The sequence below is a fragment of the Perca fluviatilis genome, chromosome 22 (genome assembly GCF_010015445.1).
Source record: "Perca fluviatilis chromosome 22, GENO_Pfluv_1.0, whole genome shotgun sequence".
Classification (NCBI taxonomy): Eukaryota; Metazoa; Chordata; class Actinopteri; order Perciformes; family Percidae; genus Perca; species Perca fluviatilis.
The window spans coordinates 29946614-29967961 of NC_053133.1; the positions used below are offsets into that span (position 1 = coordinate 29946614).

Here is a 21348-nt window from a genome sequence, read left to right on the forward strand (position 1 = left end):
TTAATGGATCTAATTAGAATATGAATAGGAGCCTGGCCAGAGAACGTCTGGTCTGGCTGGAATTTTCTTTTAAACAAGAAAAATCTCTCGTGATTGGTTGACAGGTCTGTCACGGGTTAGCGTATTGGTCAACCTGGGCCATTATTATTATAATAAAATTATGTATATATATATATATATATATATATATATATATTTTTCTTTTATTTATTTCATATATTTATGTATTATATATATTTATTTCATATATGCTATGTTGTATATTCATGTCATGGTTATCCTAATTAAAATGATTTGCCAGGAACGTGCTGTTTATTCAAAGATAGAGCTTTATTGACACAAAACACAAACACAATCAAAAAAAACTGTACAAAGCATCGGAGACACACAGCACACACAACAAATATCTCGCTCACGGAAGCAGCACCGCCCACATTAACTAAACCCGTGGCCGGCTCGGAGCTGTTGGTAACCGGCAGCATTCGGTCTGATTCGGTCCATTTAGCAGACGTCTGTGGTGCGTTGTCCTGTAGGTCTATGTAGCGCACTAACAAATGTCACCTCACCCGCAGCCAGCACTGTCTCGCTTCCAGCAGCTGTAAAATCAATCAATAAAGACAATCAGTACTGCGCAATGCACTGCTTATGGACACAACACACATATGAATGCACCTGAAAAATATTCACATTGACCAAACGGATCTAATCTTACCTGTAGAGGTTTGAAATCTTGAGATATGCAATGGCTTACGCTAATAACCGTCTAACATTGTTCCAAGCAGCTAATCCCATTTGCAATGTCCATTGCAACGCAGCAACACAGTCCAATAAATCCACTTTGGAAACGTTGTTGAAATAAAAGATGAAATCTCCGGTTTTATTCCTTGGTTTCCGATTTACAAGAGGGAATGTGAGCTGACTAATACACTTATTGTAGTTGCTAATGAAACAAAAGGAAATTCTTAATAGAAATAGCTAGAAGTTAGCAGCTAACAGGTAAGAAAACCGTTCGCTTCCACAGCTCTCAAGATCTGAATCACAAAATGAAAATCACAGTAACGTAGCCGGAGTTGGCTTTCCGGGCCGTACATTAAAGAAATATTAAATTTACCAAAATGTACAAAATATAAAAACATGAATTCTAGTATGCTTTTAACTTTTTATGTATTATTTAACATTTTAACCATTACATGAACTTCTAAATGAAATTACTTACTTCTTTAACATTAATTCTTATTCACATTGCTATGAATTGTACTTTGGCCTCTACATTACCCTCTTTTCTTCTCGACCGACTCCGAGCTGAACTCTTCACAGCTTCTGCCTGCGATGCCACATCTGGTTGTTTCTAGCTGAAGCTCCTGCGTGCTGTCTGGTGATATGTCTTACAGGCAGCTGGAAAACAATTATATGAGAGTGGTATGAATAAAAAAACATAAGTTACAGTAAAATTAAACAAGGAAAGATGAAAAAGTAAAAAATACTTACACACAATGGCGTCATTATCAGCGTCATGTAAATCTGGACTTGCAGACAGCTCCGAGCAAATATAGGTCACAGCCTCGTTATGAGGAGAGGTTAGTCTGTAAAAAAAATAAAAAAAAATAAAAAGTACGGTTAAGATCGGTATCTATTAACGTATCTATGTCCTTATACAGAAAAATGAATGAAGTTCATTCAATGAAAGCATATTCTTTAAATCTTACCCATGCTCCGGTTCGTAGCGCCTGCTACAGTTTGTCTCTGAGTTGTGAAGACGGCGGACTGCTTTCTGAAAATTACAAAATCAAAAAATATACTTTTATAAAACAACTCACCCGCTCAGCTCTGTAATGAATGGCGCTGAAAGCAGACACAGCTCTGTGCTGCTCGCGTTTAAACTTGGGGGGGGTTCAAAACATTACTGCTAAGTCTAAGTAGCCTGTTTAACATCCAAAGACAGTCACTGTACGATCAAGAGTTAATAAACAGTACAGACTAGCTCGCTGTTTCATTAATAATCATATACTTACGTTGACTTCTTCTTTCTGTGAGCGCATCTTTGGAGCCCCGGAGGTGATATGGAGGAGAGAAAAAACCGCTCCAAATGTCTCGAACATCTCCTGTGTGTTTCCAAGTGAAGTTTGACAGAGTGTACAGACAACTCTTTTACCAGTTGGCCTGAAATATTCCCATATTTCGGAAGTTTTTGCTCTAACTCTCGGACTCATCTCCCGAGTCCCGCCGCTTTTTTTCAAATGGAAGCAGTGAGGGCGGGGGTAGGGGGGGGGGGCAGTATGATAGAGAGAGACAAAGAGGAGCTGATTAACCAGCAGGGCGCGAACAGTGCACACACTGGTGTGGAGGTGAATTACAGTGAGTTTTAATGGAATACTGGGAAAGCTTAATAACAATAGGACAATTGAAGTCTAGATTATGAGGCCATTTGAGCAGAGCCAACAGCTTCATATGCCATGGACATGTGAATATGGTGCTGAATTTGCCAGTATTTTAAGAAGACAAATGGTTGGGACCTTGTCATGCAATGACAAAGCTGATATGCTTTATGTGAAGCCCAGTGTTTTGGTGTCAGCAGAAAGACTTCTCTTAGAAAACTGTACAGTGGAGCCTCTGGGGCTGTCCACACGGAAACGTTTTTTTGTGCAAACGCACGTTTTGCATCGTTTGGGCTGACCGTCCAGACGAATCCTGCAAACGCACTGCCTGAAAACGCACTTTTTTGAAACCAGGTCTCAGGGTGAAAAAATCCGAAAACAGCTCTCGTTTGGCTTTGTATGGATGGTGAATACGGATCCGTATCGATGATGTCATCGCCACACCCCTCTTTTACACCCTCTCCCACGGCCGCTGACGCACACAACTGCGTTAAAGCTAAGCGAGCATGTCCCATCTCCATGGTTACACCAGCTCACTTCATCTAAATACTGAGTCTCTGCTCCCTGACCCTTCCCTCTGGATTCTACACAAGATATATTGCTAACGTTATGTAGCTAACGTTAAACATCGCTAAAGTAGCTGACCGCTCCAGCAGCGAAGTAACGTTAACGTTAGCTGCTATGGCTATCTGTTTATAAAGTGGAAGTAGATAACTTATCAACTAGCTAGCTAATCTGTCTGCTTATCAACTCCTTGAACGGATTATAGTAACTTTTACCACGGTTTATCGTAGAAAGGCTACTGCAAGAAAAACGTATAGATTATTAAAAAGACATAATTCATGGATCATTGATGTTTGTTTGACTGCCGATGTTAGAGCTAGCTAACGTTAGCGCGCTAACGTTAGCTCGCTGGCGCGCTGCAATCATGCAAAATAAAAAGCCATCCAACAGCACATTATACAACGTAAACAAAGACACGTTTTCTTGCGGCAGCCTTTATAAGATGAGCAGTGGTGAAAGTGATTATAGTCCACGGATGTATTAAGAGAGAACGTTATAATCTAGTCATGTTATGATAGGAAGTGGAAGTGACTATGCTCTTCTTCTCCGTTTTTGGTGAATTTCTGTAGCAGAAACAGCGCCGCCTATAGGCCTGGAATATGAAGTAGCGTGTTGAGTCATTTACAAGTGGATTCGTTTGGACGCAACTTTTCTTGAAACGAATCCAGGGAAGACGGGTAAAAAAAAGATCGTTTTGGTACGTGTGGACGGGGCCTCTGTCTCCATTTCACCAGACAATGTTGGATGAGCAAGACCAAAGAAAGGTCACTGTAGTCATGTCACTATGTACAGTGGTTGAGACTGTGAATGAATCATGGATTGCACATTTTACCTTTGTGGCAAAGCCTGATTAAAACTAATTGTTGAAATAAATTATTTTGTGTATCTTTTTTTACATCTAATTAGTCATTACTAATGACATACACAGTAATTAATCTAGCATACTTTCATCAAATAAATCTACTAAAGAGTCTACAATTAGGCTATACTGAATCTGATCTATTTTAAGAGATTTTCTTAAAATTAAGTTAATACCTTTTAGAAAAATGTCACGTGGGGTAAAACTCCCCCTGCTGCTACCATGATTTGCATTTGTATAGCTCACAGCATTTTAATTTACATGTGAAAGCCTCACCTAGAATTAGAGGGAGGGGGGGTCATGGGGGGACAACTGCCAAGCAAGGTCCACGTCAATTTCCGACAATTCACGGCAGTTTTCGGTGTTGCCTGTAAATTGGCGTATACAGCCGTAAACCTGAAGTTCCACGACAATCTACAGTGCCGCATACTGACGGAAATCCCACTTTTCATGCAGTGACACACACACACACACTTATTTTTTTACACTCACACAATCATACATATGTACATACATACATACGTTTGTGTGTGTGTGTGTGTGTGTGTGTATGTATGTATGTATTATGCACATTTTATTATTGTTTTTCTGTCTTTTACAACTGTTTTAACTATTGTTCTTGTGTAGTGATGTTTCAGACAGTTGTAATTGTATAACTGGAGTGACAAACAACTTGAATGTGAGCCTACATGGTAAATTCAAACTATCCAAGCATGACTTACCATCCTGTGCAGGAGGAGCTGACTGCTCTTCATCACTACTGTACCTAGGCTGCTGACTTGACGGAGCCTTTTCACTGCTGCTGGTAGAAGCTGTGGCTGGCTCTTACTCTTTTCTTCTTTTTTTTTAAGAAGAAGCTCTGAATATCTCTGCCTCTCTTCATAACTATTCTATTAACCCTAACCATGGGGGAAATGTAATTCAATTACTCAATCAGTCAGTCAATTCACTTTGAAGTAATAGCGATAACTAGCAAGCAGGAGAATTGTCAAATTGGGTTAGAATCAGTGTGCAAAATACAGGTGTTTGTGGGGCTCTGGAACCCCTTAAATAACAGCTTTGACTCAATTAAAATGTCAAAAATAAAGGAGGTGTCAACAATGTGCCTAATTATGTCTATTTATAGGATCTACAAAAGGTTTATTTTTACATAACTACCACTCACTTTTAATAACACAATTAACACATATTGCATCTCAAGCATTTGTGGCATTTTAATGCAATTTGCTCTGCCTCTGCCTATTTAAACATCTAAAAATATGTGAACTGTGAAGATGAGCTAATTGACACAAACAAAAAGTCCTTTATCAACAAGTGCAAAAAGTCTTTTGTAGGATTCTCGTAGGGTACAGATTTGATCATTGGCAAATTATCAAAGATGTTTTATCAATATTAATAAAGTTATGAATATGGTTATTAATAACTTTATCAAATCGACAAAAAATCAAAACGGGGCACCACCCTGCAAGTCAGGGACCAATAATCAAACTGTGGAACAGTCTCATTTCTGTGGTAACCCTTTAAAAAGGAAATAAAGGAAGGGCTGAATCCAAGCATGGACCTGATCGACCAGCAATTATTACAACAAGTACACAAATAATCACAAGCAACTGCTAATTAAGTATAATAAGATTTATTAACGTCACAATTATCAGTAGCTAATCAATAATCCTTAAAATAATAAACTAATATATCTTTTACCATATCACAACCAAAACCAAAACAAAGCAGCATGTGTCATGGACACGTCTGTGTGTGTGTGTTTGTGTGTGTGTGTATGTATGTATGTATATATGTATATATATATATATATATATGTGTATATGTGTGTGTGTGTGTGTGTGTGTGTGTGAAGGAGGAGGGGCGGTGTCAAAATGTAGTCCTAACACAAAAACCAAAATGGCTACTCCTGTGAGCTGCACAAAACTATTTAGCCTCAAGAGGGCGGTAGTGGTGCTGCGTGCACGGGGAGGGGCTGAAGAAGCCGAGGGGGTTGCTAGGCAACGCGCACGCTTAGCCTAGTATGCTAGGTCATGTGTTAGCTCTGTACAAGGTGATGCCGACTCCACGTGTGAAGCTAGCCTACAGCGTTAGCTCGGGAGATCTGGCGGCTAGCCTGTGTATGTGTGTGTGTGTGTGTGTGTGTGTGTGCGTGTGTGTGTGTGTGTGTGTGTGTGTGTGTGTGTGTTAGTAAGAGGAGAAACAGAAGAAGAGTAAAGAAAAGAGGCACTTTGATCTTAATTATCGATAATGACCTAGTTCCCCTCAGCCACTCTGTCCTACAGACTGAGACTTTTGGTTTTGCTGAGGGAAACGTCACTATAACCACTCCAGTAGATTTTTGCGATTCTATCGCAGACAGTAACTAAATTCCATGAAAGGAATGAATTAGCAGGTAGCGATTACAGTTATACCCAGCTACTTAACACAACCTAAATCAACGGTATAATCGATCGTTTATACATTCACAGAACAGATTAATAATCACATATGGACCAGTACATGATTAAATCAGATCACATTAATGGCAACAATGGTAGCGAACCCTTTGCTCATTAATAAACACACTACTTATCTCTGCCCAGACGTCAGCCTTTTTACGGTGTGTTCAGTCCGTTGTTTCTGTCCATAGGTTTCCACAGAAATGAAACAGAACGACTCCCGGGGCGCTCATCAGGGCCACGGAGAAACTCCCTCCAAAAAGGCAGTAAGGGGAAGAGTTTGGTCGACTATGAGAAGAAAAACGTTGTTTCCTTCTCACTGCAGTTATGAAAAACACTGGTGCGTTTTTCATAGGATCTCTCCGCAATTAAATCCACTTTCTCCAGAAAATAGAAGTTGAGCACAAGCGCTTGCGCCTCCCTATCAGCAACGGGAGTTGCAGGTGAAGACGAGGGGTTTCCTAGGGTCAAGGTTATTTATAGGTTCAGACCCCTGCTGTGTTTATGGTCCCGCTGAACCAATAGAAAGACTCCGAAACTCTTGAAAGAAGGGTGAAAACTACACTTCTGTAGTCCTTTGACTTCCTGCCAGGCGTGTTCCCTTCTGGCTGGCCCTTTCACATAGAGGTGTGAACTAACCAGGCTTTGAGGTTTACATACTGGCCAAGATTCCCTTTGTCCTGGCCACATGTCCCCTTGTCTCTGGACATATGTGTCTTGTATCCAGAGGTCAGTTTATATCCGAGGCATCAGGTTTAACCAGACTCTTGGTCCCCAACAACTGCATTTTCCGTGTAGTTTCTCCGCAGTAAGATATTTCCATCTATGGGAAATAAAGAGGATGACTGAAAGTATTTTCTAAGTGGATTTATCAATCATTTTCTGTCCTCATGTTTAACAGAGATTAAGTAGCCTGCAATTAAAACAGTTGTGTGAAAGATGTGAAACATTATCCACATAAATGATCAAACTTTTCAGCCGGATATAATTTTTTTTTTCATAGACAACGTTACAGACATATGCCAGTAACTGTAGTGGAAACTTTATTTTGTAATGTTCAGCATTTTGGGGACTTTTCAGTTAGAATTACCAAGTTACACAGCCAGAAAAGACTTTGCGGATCTGCCCGCACATGCTCTACGCCAAGTACATTTTTATACATCACAAAGTGTCCGTGAAAACCAGCGTACGAAGCTTTTCGCGCGTACGTAACGTTTTATACATGAGGCCCCAGGTCCTGCATAGATCTGGTGATGTCACGCGTGTGACGTTGAGGGGTGCTGTCGACATAAAAGCTTGATTTCCGTCTTATCATGGTCCCACCACTGCCTAAGACTGTTAAAATCACCATTTCTCTGTCTAAAAATATCCCAAAATAAATAAGGACCTCTCTAAAATTTTTGAAAAGTTAAAACCGATAAAATGCCAATAAGCACCTTTTCGGTTCACATCTCTTATAAAAACATGACATAAAACCAAAGAGTGATCAGTAAAAACAGCAGGAACAATATTACACAATTTTAAAAATATTAAAATGTTGTTTAAAACAATAAATGCATCAAGTCTGGCTGAGGAGATCCTACTCTCTGAAGTGGGACCATGTGTACTGTCGGCAGTCTGCATGCATCCCTTCTCCATACATCCACCAGGCCATAGGTGGAGACCAGCCGCCCCAGAGCATGCTGGGAAGCTGGATGCAGCTCTGCATGGTTACGATCTAAAAGAGCATTTGCAGTACAGTTAAAATCCCCACCCAAGAATAAAAAAATCATTTAAAACCCCACCTACCTTTTCTAAAAAGATCTTTCTCTCTGCACCGGTTGTTGGGGCATACAGGTTAATAAAAACAGCCGTAAAATGATCAAACTGAGCTCTGACTAAAAGCAGCCTCCCCTCGAAAAATGCTGGACCTCCAGTGAGACCAAGTTCTGGAGAAGAGGAAGCCCACCCTCCACCTCCAGAGGAGCCATGGCTCAGGATGGCTTCCCCTTCCCATTCTCTCCTCCAGTCGGCCTCGTTGCTGCTGTCAGTATGTGTTTCTCGTAAAAATAAAACATCAATGTGTTTCATTCTCATGGTTTCATAAATGCTGGCTCTTTTAGTTACATTCCTAGCTCCATTTACATTCAAACTCCCAACTTTAAAAACATCCATAATAAATGAAATGTTAAAAGCAACAACAATAAACAAGAAATTAAGCAACATTGGAGCATAGTTCATCATTAAGACGTAGTTGTTTTTTTACTTTAAAAACAAGTTTTTTCAATCTAAAACCTTCTTGGACTGTGATTTCAGAAACCTCTTTTCGGCTGTTGTGAAAACTAACGGAGGAGCAGAAAAGAACCAAATCGGGAAAAAACTCTTCTACTTTTACACCTTGCTGATTCTTTGTTTGTTTTAGGAAACATTTAATTTCAACAGCAGTATAGAACTTCCTCTGTTGACTGCTGCTATAATTAGGAACTTCACTTTCATCAGACACACCTTCATCACCTCACTACCATCCTGCACACACACCTTCCTCACACTCTCCCCTCACTCACTGCCTCGCCTAGCCCTCACTGGAGGCCTGTTTGATTTCCCTCATGCTTACAGGTAGTTTGGATTTAACTACAGCCTCTACTTCCTCCATCACTACTCTCCATCACTACTTTCCATCACTTCCTCCATCACTACTTCCTCCATCACTACTTCCTCCATCACCACCTCCTCCATCACTACCTCCTCCATCACCACCTCCTCCATCACTACTTCCTCCATCACCACCTCCTCCATCACTACTTCCTCCATCACTACCTCCTCCATCACCTCTCCATCACTACCTCCTCCATCACCACCTCCTCCATCACTACTTCCTCCATCACCACCTCCTCCATCACCACCTCCTCCATCACTACCTCCTCCATCACTACCTCCTCCATCACCACCTCCTCCATCACCACCTCCTCCATCACTACCTCCTCCATCACTACTTCCTCCATCACCACCTCCTCCATCACTACCTCCTCCATCACCACCTCCTCCATCACCACCTCCTCCATCACCACCTCCTCCATCACCACCTCCTCCATCACTACTTCCTCCATCACCACCTCCTCCATCACCACCCTCCATCACTACCTCCTCCATCACCACCTCCTCCATCACTACTTCCTCCATCACCACCTCCTCCATCACCCACCTCCCTCCATCCTACCACCTCCTCCATCACCACCTCCTCCATCACTACTTCCTCCATCACCACCTCCTCCAGCACCACCTCCTCTATCTGTTCACTCCACCTTACACTTTCCTCACCTACCGTTTCATTTCCCTCCTCAGTCTGTACCTCCCCTGTCTCCCCAGACTGTCCCCCCTGTGTGTCCCTGAGCTCACCTGTCCGTTCCCCAGACACCCCTTCACCTCTTCTTTTTCTGTTTCTTTCTCCTCACACACTAAACTACTCTCATCTTCACTCACACTCTCACTCACAACATCCACACTAACACCCGGTGTATTTACAGTACTACTCACCCGGTGGCCCGGTCAGAACACGGCATCACACGCCACAGTAGCGCGAGCGCCATCGGGCAGCGCCCCGAGGCAGCAGCCCGCAGGCGGGGGGTCCCCGCCCCGCAGGCGGACCCGCTGGGCATCCGCCCCCCCATCCCCCCCGCTACCCCCGGAGCGGGGCCGCCCCGCTTCGGCACCTGGCCACATCCCGGACCGGGAGGATTGGATCACCTCGTCTCGGGCAGGCCCTCACCGTGTGGCCCACCTCTCCACAACCAAAACATTTCATCCCCTGATGACGTTGCAAAAATCACGTATTCATAATCATCTACTTTAACATGGAACCGGAGGTTCAACTCCTCGTCCCGATGGTTCAGTATCATATACAGCTGTTACGGTGAGACACCACGCGGCTTCAGCAACGGAGACTTACATCCAGACAGGATCTTCTTAACGGGGAGACTATCTTCCCGTGTCTGGACAACTCTCTGCTGAGGAAGCCATCAGAGATGAACGGTGGACGCGTTGGACAGGACCACCTTAGTGGCCGGTTGAGTGAGCGGTAGCACCTGAACAAACATTTCACACACGGTGATGCCCGCCTTGATAACTTGGTTCACCTTCTCCTCCCGGTCCAGGAAGATGACCACGGCGCCGTTCATCCGAGCGGCCGACATAATACTACCGTGCCCGACCTTCTCCCCCACAGCTATCTATGATCTAAGATCTTGATGCCATGTTTCCTGGTGAGCGTGGAGAACCCCTCTCCATTTACCATGGCGGCTGCACACGCCGACCGGAGAGACGCCGTCAGGAGACAAACCACCCAAAGAAACCTAAACTAACCACCAAAACGTACTACAAATGAAAAATAAAGTGACCTACACCATTAAACTAAACAATACTAAATGAAATTATCAACAAATGAAAAAAGAAAAGTAAGAAAAACCTACAAACACGCTACACGCTCTCAACTCAGAGGGAGAGAGAGAGGGAGAGAGACACGCTCATAAAAGTTAAAACATTTAGAGACTGACAACCCCGTTAACATTCCCTGATGGGTATTGTGACAGCTCCTAGGCCTCACCTATTGAGTCCCTTTGGTTACTGGGATCTGGGGATTGGCTAATAAGGACTGATGATGGACACCTGGATCAACTGATTGCTCACATGTCCATAAAGAGGAGTGCCTGGGGAGTCACTCTCTCTCCCCCACCTCAAGGCTGCTTGGTTTGTTGGGCTTTTGGGTTTAGTTACTTTTGCGTTCTAGCCTTGATACACCTACACACATCCATACATTACACACATTACTGATTAACTGATTGCACATTTATCTTTGTTTATTACAATAAATTAGATTTGGTTGAGAAAACATGTGTGGTCTCCACCTTTTGTCATGCCTTTGAGCCAGGTCATGACAGTATTTTTATGAAAGATATAGATTTTCAGCAGAGGGAATTACGTAGGCCTAGGCCTATAGGTTATTTGTCGGCTTGTTGAGTCGTGTGTTACCAATGCGCACATCAGTTTTGAATTATGTTTTTATATTTTGTATTATGCTCCAACGATCGCTTCCCACTGCCCGGGTTGCAACTGATAATATAAGCTAAAGCAACAACAGTTTATGGAAAACACAAATGTAGTCATGGTCAGATTGTGTGCCTGACTGATGGAGAAGTGAAATTGATGAGTCTTGTGATTTACACATCTGCAGTGTCAGCTTTTCTTCCTTTTGTAGGAAGCAGCGACTGTATTGTGTTTTGCCTGTAAAACCGTGTCTGTGTTCTTCATATTTATGTAGAATTATAGTTTGCTCTTCTTATGTAAAATATGCGGCTCTGGTAAATGTTTGATTGGTCGAGGTGCGCAAACACCGCGTCGCTGGATTGGGAAACCCTGGGTTGACTGAGTCAGTTGTTAACCACCGTCGTGACACAGGTTATACGGGACCACGGTTGTTAGGTTAGGTGAAGCCAGATAACTGAAATAAATCCAGGACATGATGATCTTGATTCGTAGTACAGGTCTCAGATCAGAAGATGAGTGATTTGGAAGAAGAGGAGGACGGAGCAGAGTCTGTAGTATCTGGCTGTCAGACTATGAAGAGTTACTGGTCCGTAGGAGAACCTCATAACTTCAGTAAAGAACCTGGACCCTCAGACACAAAGTAAGAGAACTGATACCAACTCATTTATATGACTCATTTTCAGTTTCCTATTCTGTTTTCTATTGATTCTGTTTGTATATTAAAGTTTCCACTACAACAACTGATACCAACTTTTAATCACACACACAATAAAACTGAGAAACACACTTGCACACAGTCATTTAGCTGACGCTTTTATCCAATGCTACTTACAATTGCTATATATGTCAGAGGTCGCACGCCTCTGGAGCAACTAGATGTTAAGTGTCTTGCTCAGGGACACATTGGTTGATATATCACAGTGGGAATCGAACCCTGGTCTCCCATAACAAAGGCGTGTGTTGTATCCACTACGCCACCACCACACACAAACACACTGACACATAGACATGACACACCACACATACACAGGTACACGCTACACACACACAAGCTATGTTTCCATCGACCCGTTTTTATCTGAATTAAGTGATATCGAATGAAAACTGTCGTCATGGAAACAGTAAAATCCGATTGAATGTAATGAATATCGACTCAAAGAAAATACGTTCGGTCTCATCGGATTTTCTCTTGATCGATATACGGCTTATGCGATAAACGCTGATGGAAACGTTATTTGCCGAATAAATAATGAATTGCGATTAAGTTTTAGGTCATTTTATGGTTGCAACCCGCAATAAAACGAAGAAGAAGTTTCAGTTCATTTCCGCCCAGTATTTCCGCTCTGTTTGCACACATGACAGCTGTCAACAAAAACAGATGTAAGTGGACAAACGAGGAGACAAGATACTTTTTAAATTTAATTTACCAGAAAAATATAACAGCTATTTTAGATAGCAAAATTCTAAGAAACGCCATCATTTATCAGGAGCTCGCGAAGGAAATGACCAACAAAGGTTACGACAGAGACATTCTAATGTGACGTCATTACGCAACAGGTTTTTAATCGCTTTAGAGCTGTTGGATGGAAACACACTTTCACACTTTCACACAGCTTGTTTGTCTTGATTCTTGTGTTGTGAGCTCACACTCAGTGCTCCTGTTTCACCTCTCAGACTGACTTCAGAGGCCTGTACTGTCAAATTGATATATTAGAAATCAGCTCCCCTTACATGCAGCAAAACTTTTTATGCACTCATTGATTTCTTCACTCATATCATACTGTATCACAAGCTGTAAAAAATCAACACTTGCTCCTCTGCAAACACGTTAAAAACAAACACTCAAGGCATTGGACAAACAAGTTATCATAGCCATCAAGTTATCATCATTGTAACATTAACATTAAAACATAATCTCATGACCCTTGACAGTTGTGTGTTTCTTGCTGATGTTAGTCAGTCTACAAAGTAATCAATGATCTGGCAGCTCCACCATTAAATGAGTTTGTGTCACTGTGTTCCAGGCACTGGGAGGAGAACTAAGAACGAACACAGAGGTGACTGTGCAGTACAGAACAGATCCTACTGAGTCGGACAGATCAGTCTTCTCTATTAGAGACACAAAGTATTATAACTCAGTACCAAGAGATGTTCTTAGAAGATCAGGGTGGAGCTGGGAGAGCGGAGAGAGAGAGAGAGGAGATAGAGAGGGAGATAGAGAGAGGAGAGAGGGAGAGAGATGGAGAGAGAGAGAGAGGAGATGGAGAGAGAAGAGAAGGAGAGAGGAGATAGAGAGGAGGGATGGAGAGGGGATGGAGAGAGAGGAGAGAGGGAGATGGAGAGAGAGAGGAGAGAGAGAGAGAGAGAGGAGATAGAGAGGAGATAGAGAGAGGAGAGAGAGGAGAGAGAGGGGATGGAGAGAGAGGAAGAGAGGAGATGGAGAGAGAGAGGAGGAGAAGAGAGAGAGGAGGAGATAGAGAGAGAGGGAGGGAGGGGGATGGAGGAGAGGGAGTTTTCGGAGGATCGTGAGAATGGTTAAAAAAAAAAAAAAAAGAAAAGAAAAAAAAAAAAAAAAAAAAATTGACAGCATATATAAGTCGCGCATCAGTTGGAATTATGTGGGTTCTCGCTCATACAACTTTTAATCCCACTGGGTGAACTGTAATTAAGCTAACGGACAGTAATGTTTTGCTCGGATTTTAGTAAAAAGGACGGAAAAATCATGTTAGATGTGGTACGGACGTAGGAAAATTTTGTGGTAAACTGTGATACTTGTAATCACATGCCACCAACACCTTGCACACTGCACACACACACCACACACACACACACATCGCCTAGAGCACCGCACACACACACACATGCATGCACACACACATGTCACGCACACACACACACATACATACACACGCGTGAGCCACACATACATACACACACATGTAACACCACACACACATAAAAACACACACACACACTGAGCCACACACAGGACACAAGGAACACAAGGACACACACACACACCGCACACGCTGAGACACAGACACACAAATATACACACACACATAAACACACACACACAGACTGACACACACACTTGTGATTCTTGTGTTGTGAGCTCACGATCAGTGTTCCTGTTTTACCTCTCAGACTGACTTCAGATCAGAAGATGAGTGATTTGGAGGGAAGAGGAGGAATACGGAAAAGAGTCTGTAGTATCTGACTATGGAGTCTCCTGAAGAGTGAGCTGGTCGAGAAGAGATCCTCTATACTTCAGTAAAGAACCTGGACCCTCAGACACAAAGTAAAGAGAACTGATACCAACTCATTGATATCACTCATTTCAGATTCCTCTGCTAATAATAATGAAAATGAAATGCATAAATCAACATCAAAATACAAACAATCAGAATAACATTAACTTTCATAGTTGGATTCATACCTCTGCACCCCAAGTTTTAGATGCGTCTTAGACTCTCCCATTCAATGTTCCTTACAGTTTCTCTTGAAGATAAAAATCTTTTACAATAAAAATAAAAATCTTATTTAATTAAAAAATAAAATGTTCCCAAGAGTTACAATAATATGCAACTAGAAATACCAGCAGTTATGACAGTGTTTGCATTTGCAAATTTCCCATTTAAATGCATTGAGTTATTGGCCAAAACCGTCTACAGTGATTATAGTCTTATAATTTATAGGGATTATGGCTGATGTTACGCAATTTGGTACAGAGTATGCTAAAGTTTGTGTTTGGACGCTAGCTACAAAAATGTGTTACGTATGTTCAACAAATTTTAACAGAGCAAGATTCTTTTGACTAATTTTTTGTCAGGGGCCATGTGAGGATGCTATGTGCCAAGTTTCAGGCCTATCAGGTGAAAACTCTAGGAGGAGTTTTAAAATGCTTAAAGCCCATGTTGCAAGTTAACCACCACTGTTGATTAATAGGAACATATAGCACTCAATATATGTATATCATTGTTAAAAATGTCTCCAAATAGTGTTAAAGGCCAGTTTTTGTCAGGTTTTTGTCGTTTTTGGTATTAATGTATTTTTTTTTCGCAATTCGGTGATGACGTCACGTTGGGGAGACGTGTATCAGCCTGGTACTAGAACTATGGGGACTTACTGGGATGAGGAAGAGTCCGTGAATAGCACCAAGTGAAAGTCAATGTTTTATTTATATCTAGTGACAGTGATCATGTCGTTAGTTCAGATAAGTACCGGTAAACTTATCTAGATCTAGAAAATACAAGGCATCATGCTAGCTATGTGCTAACTTGCCAGTCCACCTGTGAAATCCCCGATGGTTGTAAACACATAGATATGATTGATATCATGATTCCGATATCTCACGTTTTGATGGTAGCCTACTAGCTCCAGTAACAACATATTTGCCTGGTGTTTATTTATTACTTGGGCCGGGGATGCTGTTCAGCTTCTCACAAGTTTAGACAGCTAGCTAGCTAGCATCGCCCGGCAACCTTCGCGTTAAGCGCCAACAGCATTAGCCTAGCCGGCTAGGTAAATATTACGAAGTGCCTTCGGGTTTCCTATATCTTCGTCCACGTTGTCAACATAAGACTTGTGGCGTTAGTGCTCCTTTGTACCATAACTTTATTGAATGAAGCGTTAAACTTGGCTCCTCGAGGATGGTTTTGTTAGTTAGTTAGTTACACACAAAGCTAACTGGCTATAGTTAGCCTGTATTATGCTAGCGGACATTAGCTAACGTTGCATAGCCAGCAAGCAGCTTGAGCTAACCTCGACAGCTAACACATCCATGTGTCTCCATTTCAAAACATCACTGCAGATTGACTGCTTTTAACAGCAGAGGTTGATTGTGGGCAACATACTGTCGCGGTTAGCTTGCCGAAACTACTGCCGATTGCGAAGTTGCTGGCTGGCTACATCGCGTTAGCTAATCCAGGTATACGTACAGGCTAACTATAGCCAGTTAGCTTTGTGTGTAATGTTACAAAAAACACCTATTTCCGGTAGGGCGAAGCTTAATATTTCATTCAATAAAAGTATGAGGTACAAAGGAACCTAGCCATCTCGTGTTGACTGACGTGGACCGTCTCGAAGCAGTTGTAATACCGGTATTTAACTAGCAGTCTAAGCTAGCCGCTGTTGTCGCTAAAGTTAACAAGCGTAGCGTATCGTTAGCAAGCCGTTTAAACTTGTGAAAGCGAGATAGCATCCCGTTCAAGCTGCTCTTCCTTAATATTCACATAATAAAGACACATTGATTCCGTCGAGGACCAAAGCCATATTTTGCCAGATCAGTGGCAGCAACCGTGACCGGGACAGTGAACCGGAGGCGGGGGCTTTCGCCTGTCGTCTCCCCAACGTGACGTCATGCAATGCATTGTGGGGAAGACAAACCCGCTGTAAAATAGTACCTACTTTTTGCGTGTTATATTCTGTTTTGTGATACCTAACAACATCAAATACATGAATACCAGTTTAAATGTTTATTACCAACAAGCGAATTACCACAAATGGTTGGAAAATTAAACTTGCAACATGGGCTTTAAACATGCTTCGCAGTAAATCTTTTAAACTGACCGTTGTCAATCTGAAATACAGACAGATTCAGCAACTGCACGACCTATTGTCCCACGAAGTTTGAAATAAAGGTCATTGATTGATTGAGTGATTGATTGATTGAAACTGTGGTGGGGGCAGCACAGTTTAGGTAATTAAGGAGAAAGTGATCACTAAATGTTTAATAAGACAGTCAGAGAGGAAAACCAGTTATTAGTGTTTTATGAGAGATGGAAGTTTAAATAAAGGAACATTTTCATTACAGACTGAAATCAAACAGAACAGTAACAACACATTTACTGTTCTCCGAGAGCATCTGAGCTTTGAGACAGTTTTGGTCAAATGTTGATATCTTTGAACAACAATCAACAAATCATTTTAGTTATAAAGAGATTTTTCTTTCTTTGTCTTTGGGGTGTGCAGTAGCTCAGTCCAGAGGGAGTTGGGTTGGGAGTCCTGTACAGTATGGACCAAAGTCCAGAGTGTGGACTGTGTAGCTGGAGAGATGCCAGTTCACCTCCTGGGCATTGCAAAGGTGCTCTTGAGCAAGGGCACGAACCCCTAACTGCTCCAAGGGTGCCTGTCAAGCTCTGACATCCCTCCATTTGTGCATGTGTATTTCTGGCCAGTGTGTTTTAACAAACAGAGTGTAAATTATAATATAATTTATTATAATAAATCATGAATAACTAAATTCACAGAGAGGAAGAGGAGTGATGTTTCTGAGGAGGAGCTGTCAGAACCAGAACCAGAACCAGAGCTGGACTGGAGACAGCCAGTCAAGAGCAGCTCTGACAAAAGTAAGTCTGTCCATCTGTCTGCTGATGTCTTCGTGTCTCAACACGCGACTGTTGTGTCAGTACAGCACCAACATTTAACATCATTATGAATATCATTATCATTGTAATTCTACCTGATATTTAACTGAATGTTTTTCTGCTTCAGTGAAGATATCTGCTCTGTATCACTTCTCCTGTCTTCCTAGCTGCACTTTCAGATATCAGCTTTATTTGACTGTTTACTGAATGTTTTAGTGTTTTTGTTTATACTTTCTTAACTTACTGCTGACAAACTTTTCCTGTTGCTGCTTCTCTTAGACTACATCTCCATCACTACGTTGTAGTTTTAAAGCTTTAAAGTGATGGTTGAGGGAATTCACCCTAGGGTCCTTTGCACCATGACCTCGAGCCAAACACCCCAGAAGCTTTTTTCACCTGGGTCTAACATTGGGTGAGTTAGCGTAAAATTAGCGTTAGCCGCTGAATAACTTAGCCGCGGGGCTAATGGACCCCACTAATAGTGCCGAAATGATACCAAAGGTCTACACTAATTGTATATACAGTGCCTTGCGAAAGTATTCGCTTATGAGCGTTTTGACCTTTTTGCCACATTTCAGGCCTCAAACATAAAAGATATAAAACTGTAATTTTTTGTGAAGAATCAACAACAAAAGTTGGGTCCCAATTATGAAGTGGAACGAAATTCATTGGCTATTTCAAACTTTTTAACAAATAAAAACTGAAAAAGTGGGGTGCAAAATTATTCAGCCCTTTTACTTTCAGTGCAGCAAACTCTCTCAGAAGTTCAGTGAGGATCTCTGAATGATCAATGTTGACCTAAATGACTAATGATGATAAATAGAATCCAGCTGTGTGTAATCCAAGAGTCTCCGTAAATGCACCTGCTCTGTGATAGTCTCAGAGGTCCGTGTAAACCCGCCGAGAGCATCATGAAGAACAAGGGAACACACCAGGCAGGTCCGAGATACTGTTGTGGAGAAGTTTAAAGCGGTTTGGATACAAAAGATTTACGAAGCTTTAAACATCCCCAAGGAGCACTGTGCAGCGATAATATTGAAATGGAAGGAGTATCAGACCACTACAAATCTACTGAGACCGGCCGTCCCTCTAAACTTTCAGCTCATACAATGAGAAGACTGATCAGAGATGCAGCCAAGGGCCCCATGATCACTCTGGATGAACTGCAGAGATCTACAGCTGAGGTGGGAGACTCTGTCCATAGGACAACAATCAGTCATTATACTGCACAAATCCGGCCTTTATGGAAGAGTGGCAAAGAAAGCCATTTCTTAAAGATATCCATAAAATTAGTGTGTTTAAAGTTTGCCAAAAGCCACCTGGGAGACACACCAAACATGTGGAAGAAGGTGCTGTGGTCAGAGTAAACCAAAATCGAACTTTTTGGCAACAATGCAAAAGCGTTATGTTTGGCGTAAAAGCAACACAGCTCATCACCCTGAACACACCATCCCCACTGTCAAACATGGTGGTGGCAGCATCATGGTTTGGGCCTGCTTTTCTTCAGCAGGGACAGGGAAGATGGTTAAAATTGATGGGGAAGATGGATGGAGCCAAATACAGGACCATTCTGGAGAGAAACCTGATGGAGTCTGCAAAAGACCTGAGACTGGGGCCGGAGATTTGTCTTCCAACAAGACAATGATCCAAAACATAAAGCAAAATCTACAATGGAATGGTTCACAAATAAACATATCCAGGTGTTAGAATGGCCAAGTCAAAGTCCAGACCTGAATCAATCGAGAATCTGTGGAAAGAACTGAAAACTGCTGTTCACAAAGCGCTCTCCATCAACCTCACTGAGCTCGAGCTGTTTGCAAGGAGGGAATGGGCAAAAATGTCAGTTCTCGATGTGCAAAACTGATAAGAGCATACCCCAAAGCGACTTACAGCTGTAATGCAGCAGCAAAGGTGGCGCTACAAAGTATTAACTTAAAGGGGCTGAATAATTTTGCACCTAATATTTCAGTTTTTTTATTTGTTTTAAAAGGTTTGAAATATCAATGAAATTTCGTTCCACTTCATGATTGTGTCCCACTTGTTGTTGATTCTTCACAAAAATTACAGTTTATATCTTTATGTTTGAGGCCTGAAATGTGGCGCAAAAGGTCGAGAAAAGTTCAAGAGAGGCGAATACTTTTCATAAGGCACTGTATAGCTTATGCACTCATAAAGCAATGGATTGGAAAAGTTTGTAAGTAACACCAGAAGTTTATGTAAATAACACTTGCCTGCTGGCTTCTGCTCTCTGCTGTTTGTTGTTGCTGCTGTTGTAGCGGAAGGCGAGTGCTTAGGGCAGTCTACAAATTTCCATACGAAAAGAGATGCAACAAAAATATTTTTAATTTTAACTTATTTTTTAAAGTAAGTGCTGTAATATAACTAGCAGGAGACAAGTAATATTAGAGGTAAGTTTGGAGGCGCTACGCATTATTTAATCATTAAATTAATACATATTTTTGTTGTATCTTTTTTGGTGTAGTAATTTATAGACAAGCCGGGCAGCCCTAAGCACTTCGTCTAACTGCAGGCAGCAGCAGCAACAGAGACCAACAGAGAGCAGGCAAGTGTTCCTAAACTACTGGTGTACTTACAAACTTTCCAATCCATTTGTTTTATGAGTGCATAACCTATATGTACTAGTGTGAACCTTTGGTATCATTTGGGGCATTATTAGTGGGGTCATTTACACGAGAGATACAAATGTGGGTCCATTAGCCCCTACGCTAAGCTATTCAGCGGCTAACGCTACTCTACACTAACTTCACCCAATGTTCGACCCAGGTGAAAAAGCTTCTCAGGGGTGTTTGGCTCGAGGTCATGGTGCAAAAGAAGGACCCTAGGGTGAATTACTCCGAACCATCACTTTAAAGTTTTCCTCTCGCCAACAGAGAGTGATCTCTTGCTGTGCACCAAAGTGTTATGATCTCCAGTAGAAGAACTAATCTCTGTTTAAATGATGTTGATGAAAGGAAGAACACCAGAGCAGGGGAGATTGAGAGGAATTATCACATTTTAAACCAAAATTAGCAATGTAAATGTAGCCTTAAAGGTTTCCACCCGGCAAACCAGCAGGAGTCTTTTTTGTGAAATCAGCTACAGTAAATGAAGTGTGTATTGTCAGAGAGATTCTCAGTTCTTTGTTCTTGGTGATATTCAGCAGAAGCAGGAGCGCTGCTGATACTCTGCTTCCTCTGCTGATCAATCAAACATGTTCACTGAGACACAGTCAAGAGGCTCAGAGACAAAAGGAGCAATACTGAGGCTTCAATGTAAAAAGAAGAAACACAATGAAAAAACTAAATTCAAAATCATGATGTCTTTTTTTTTACTTTAAGAAGGGATGATTACTTCATAATTTTTACTATTTGGTTTTCATATTGATAATAAAACTATCACCAGATTGTAAACTTTTCTTCTTATTTTGGTCTTTCACCTTTGTCCTATTTTCTAGAGATCGAGGAGGGTCAGCATAAACATAAGATCAGTGTGAAGGAGACATATGAACGTGTGACTGAAGGGAGCTGATCAAACAGGAAGTGGAACCCTCCTCAACAGGATCTTCACTTCGCTCTACATCACAGGATGAACTGACAGGTGAAAGAAGTTAATACCAACATGAGGAGTGAGGCAGCTCGAGACAGCTTCAAGATGAAGACCCTCCATGAATCTCAATCAACTGCAGGGAACATCTTTAAAGCCAACTTAATGCGTAACTGGCA

At 41.8% G+C, this 21348-nt stretch overlaps 1 protein-coding gene and 1 long non-coding RNA gene across 2 annotated transcripts in view; one reads left to right on the top strand and one right to left on the bottom strand.

Annotated features, from left to right (window-relative positions):
- Window positions 1–457: 457 nt before the first annotated feature.
- LOC120552633 lies at window positions 458–1526 on the bottom strand. Its single transcript, XR_005638054.1, has 3 exons — window positions 1489–1526; window positions 1276–1395; window positions 458–596 (listed from the first exon to the last, which is right to left on the bottom strand). It is a non-coding gene; the product is annotated as an uncharacterized LOC120552633 (long non-coding RNA).
- Window positions 1527–11755: 10229 nt separating this feature from the next.
- Window positions 11756–21348, top strand: part of LOC120552612 — a 254426-nt gene continuing 244833 nt past the window's right edge. The window contains 1 exon segment of the mRNA XM_039790790.1: window positions 11756–11898. Coding sequence (XP_039646724.1) covers window positions 11771–11898 — 128 coding nt within the window. The 5' untranslated portion in view covers window positions 11756–11770.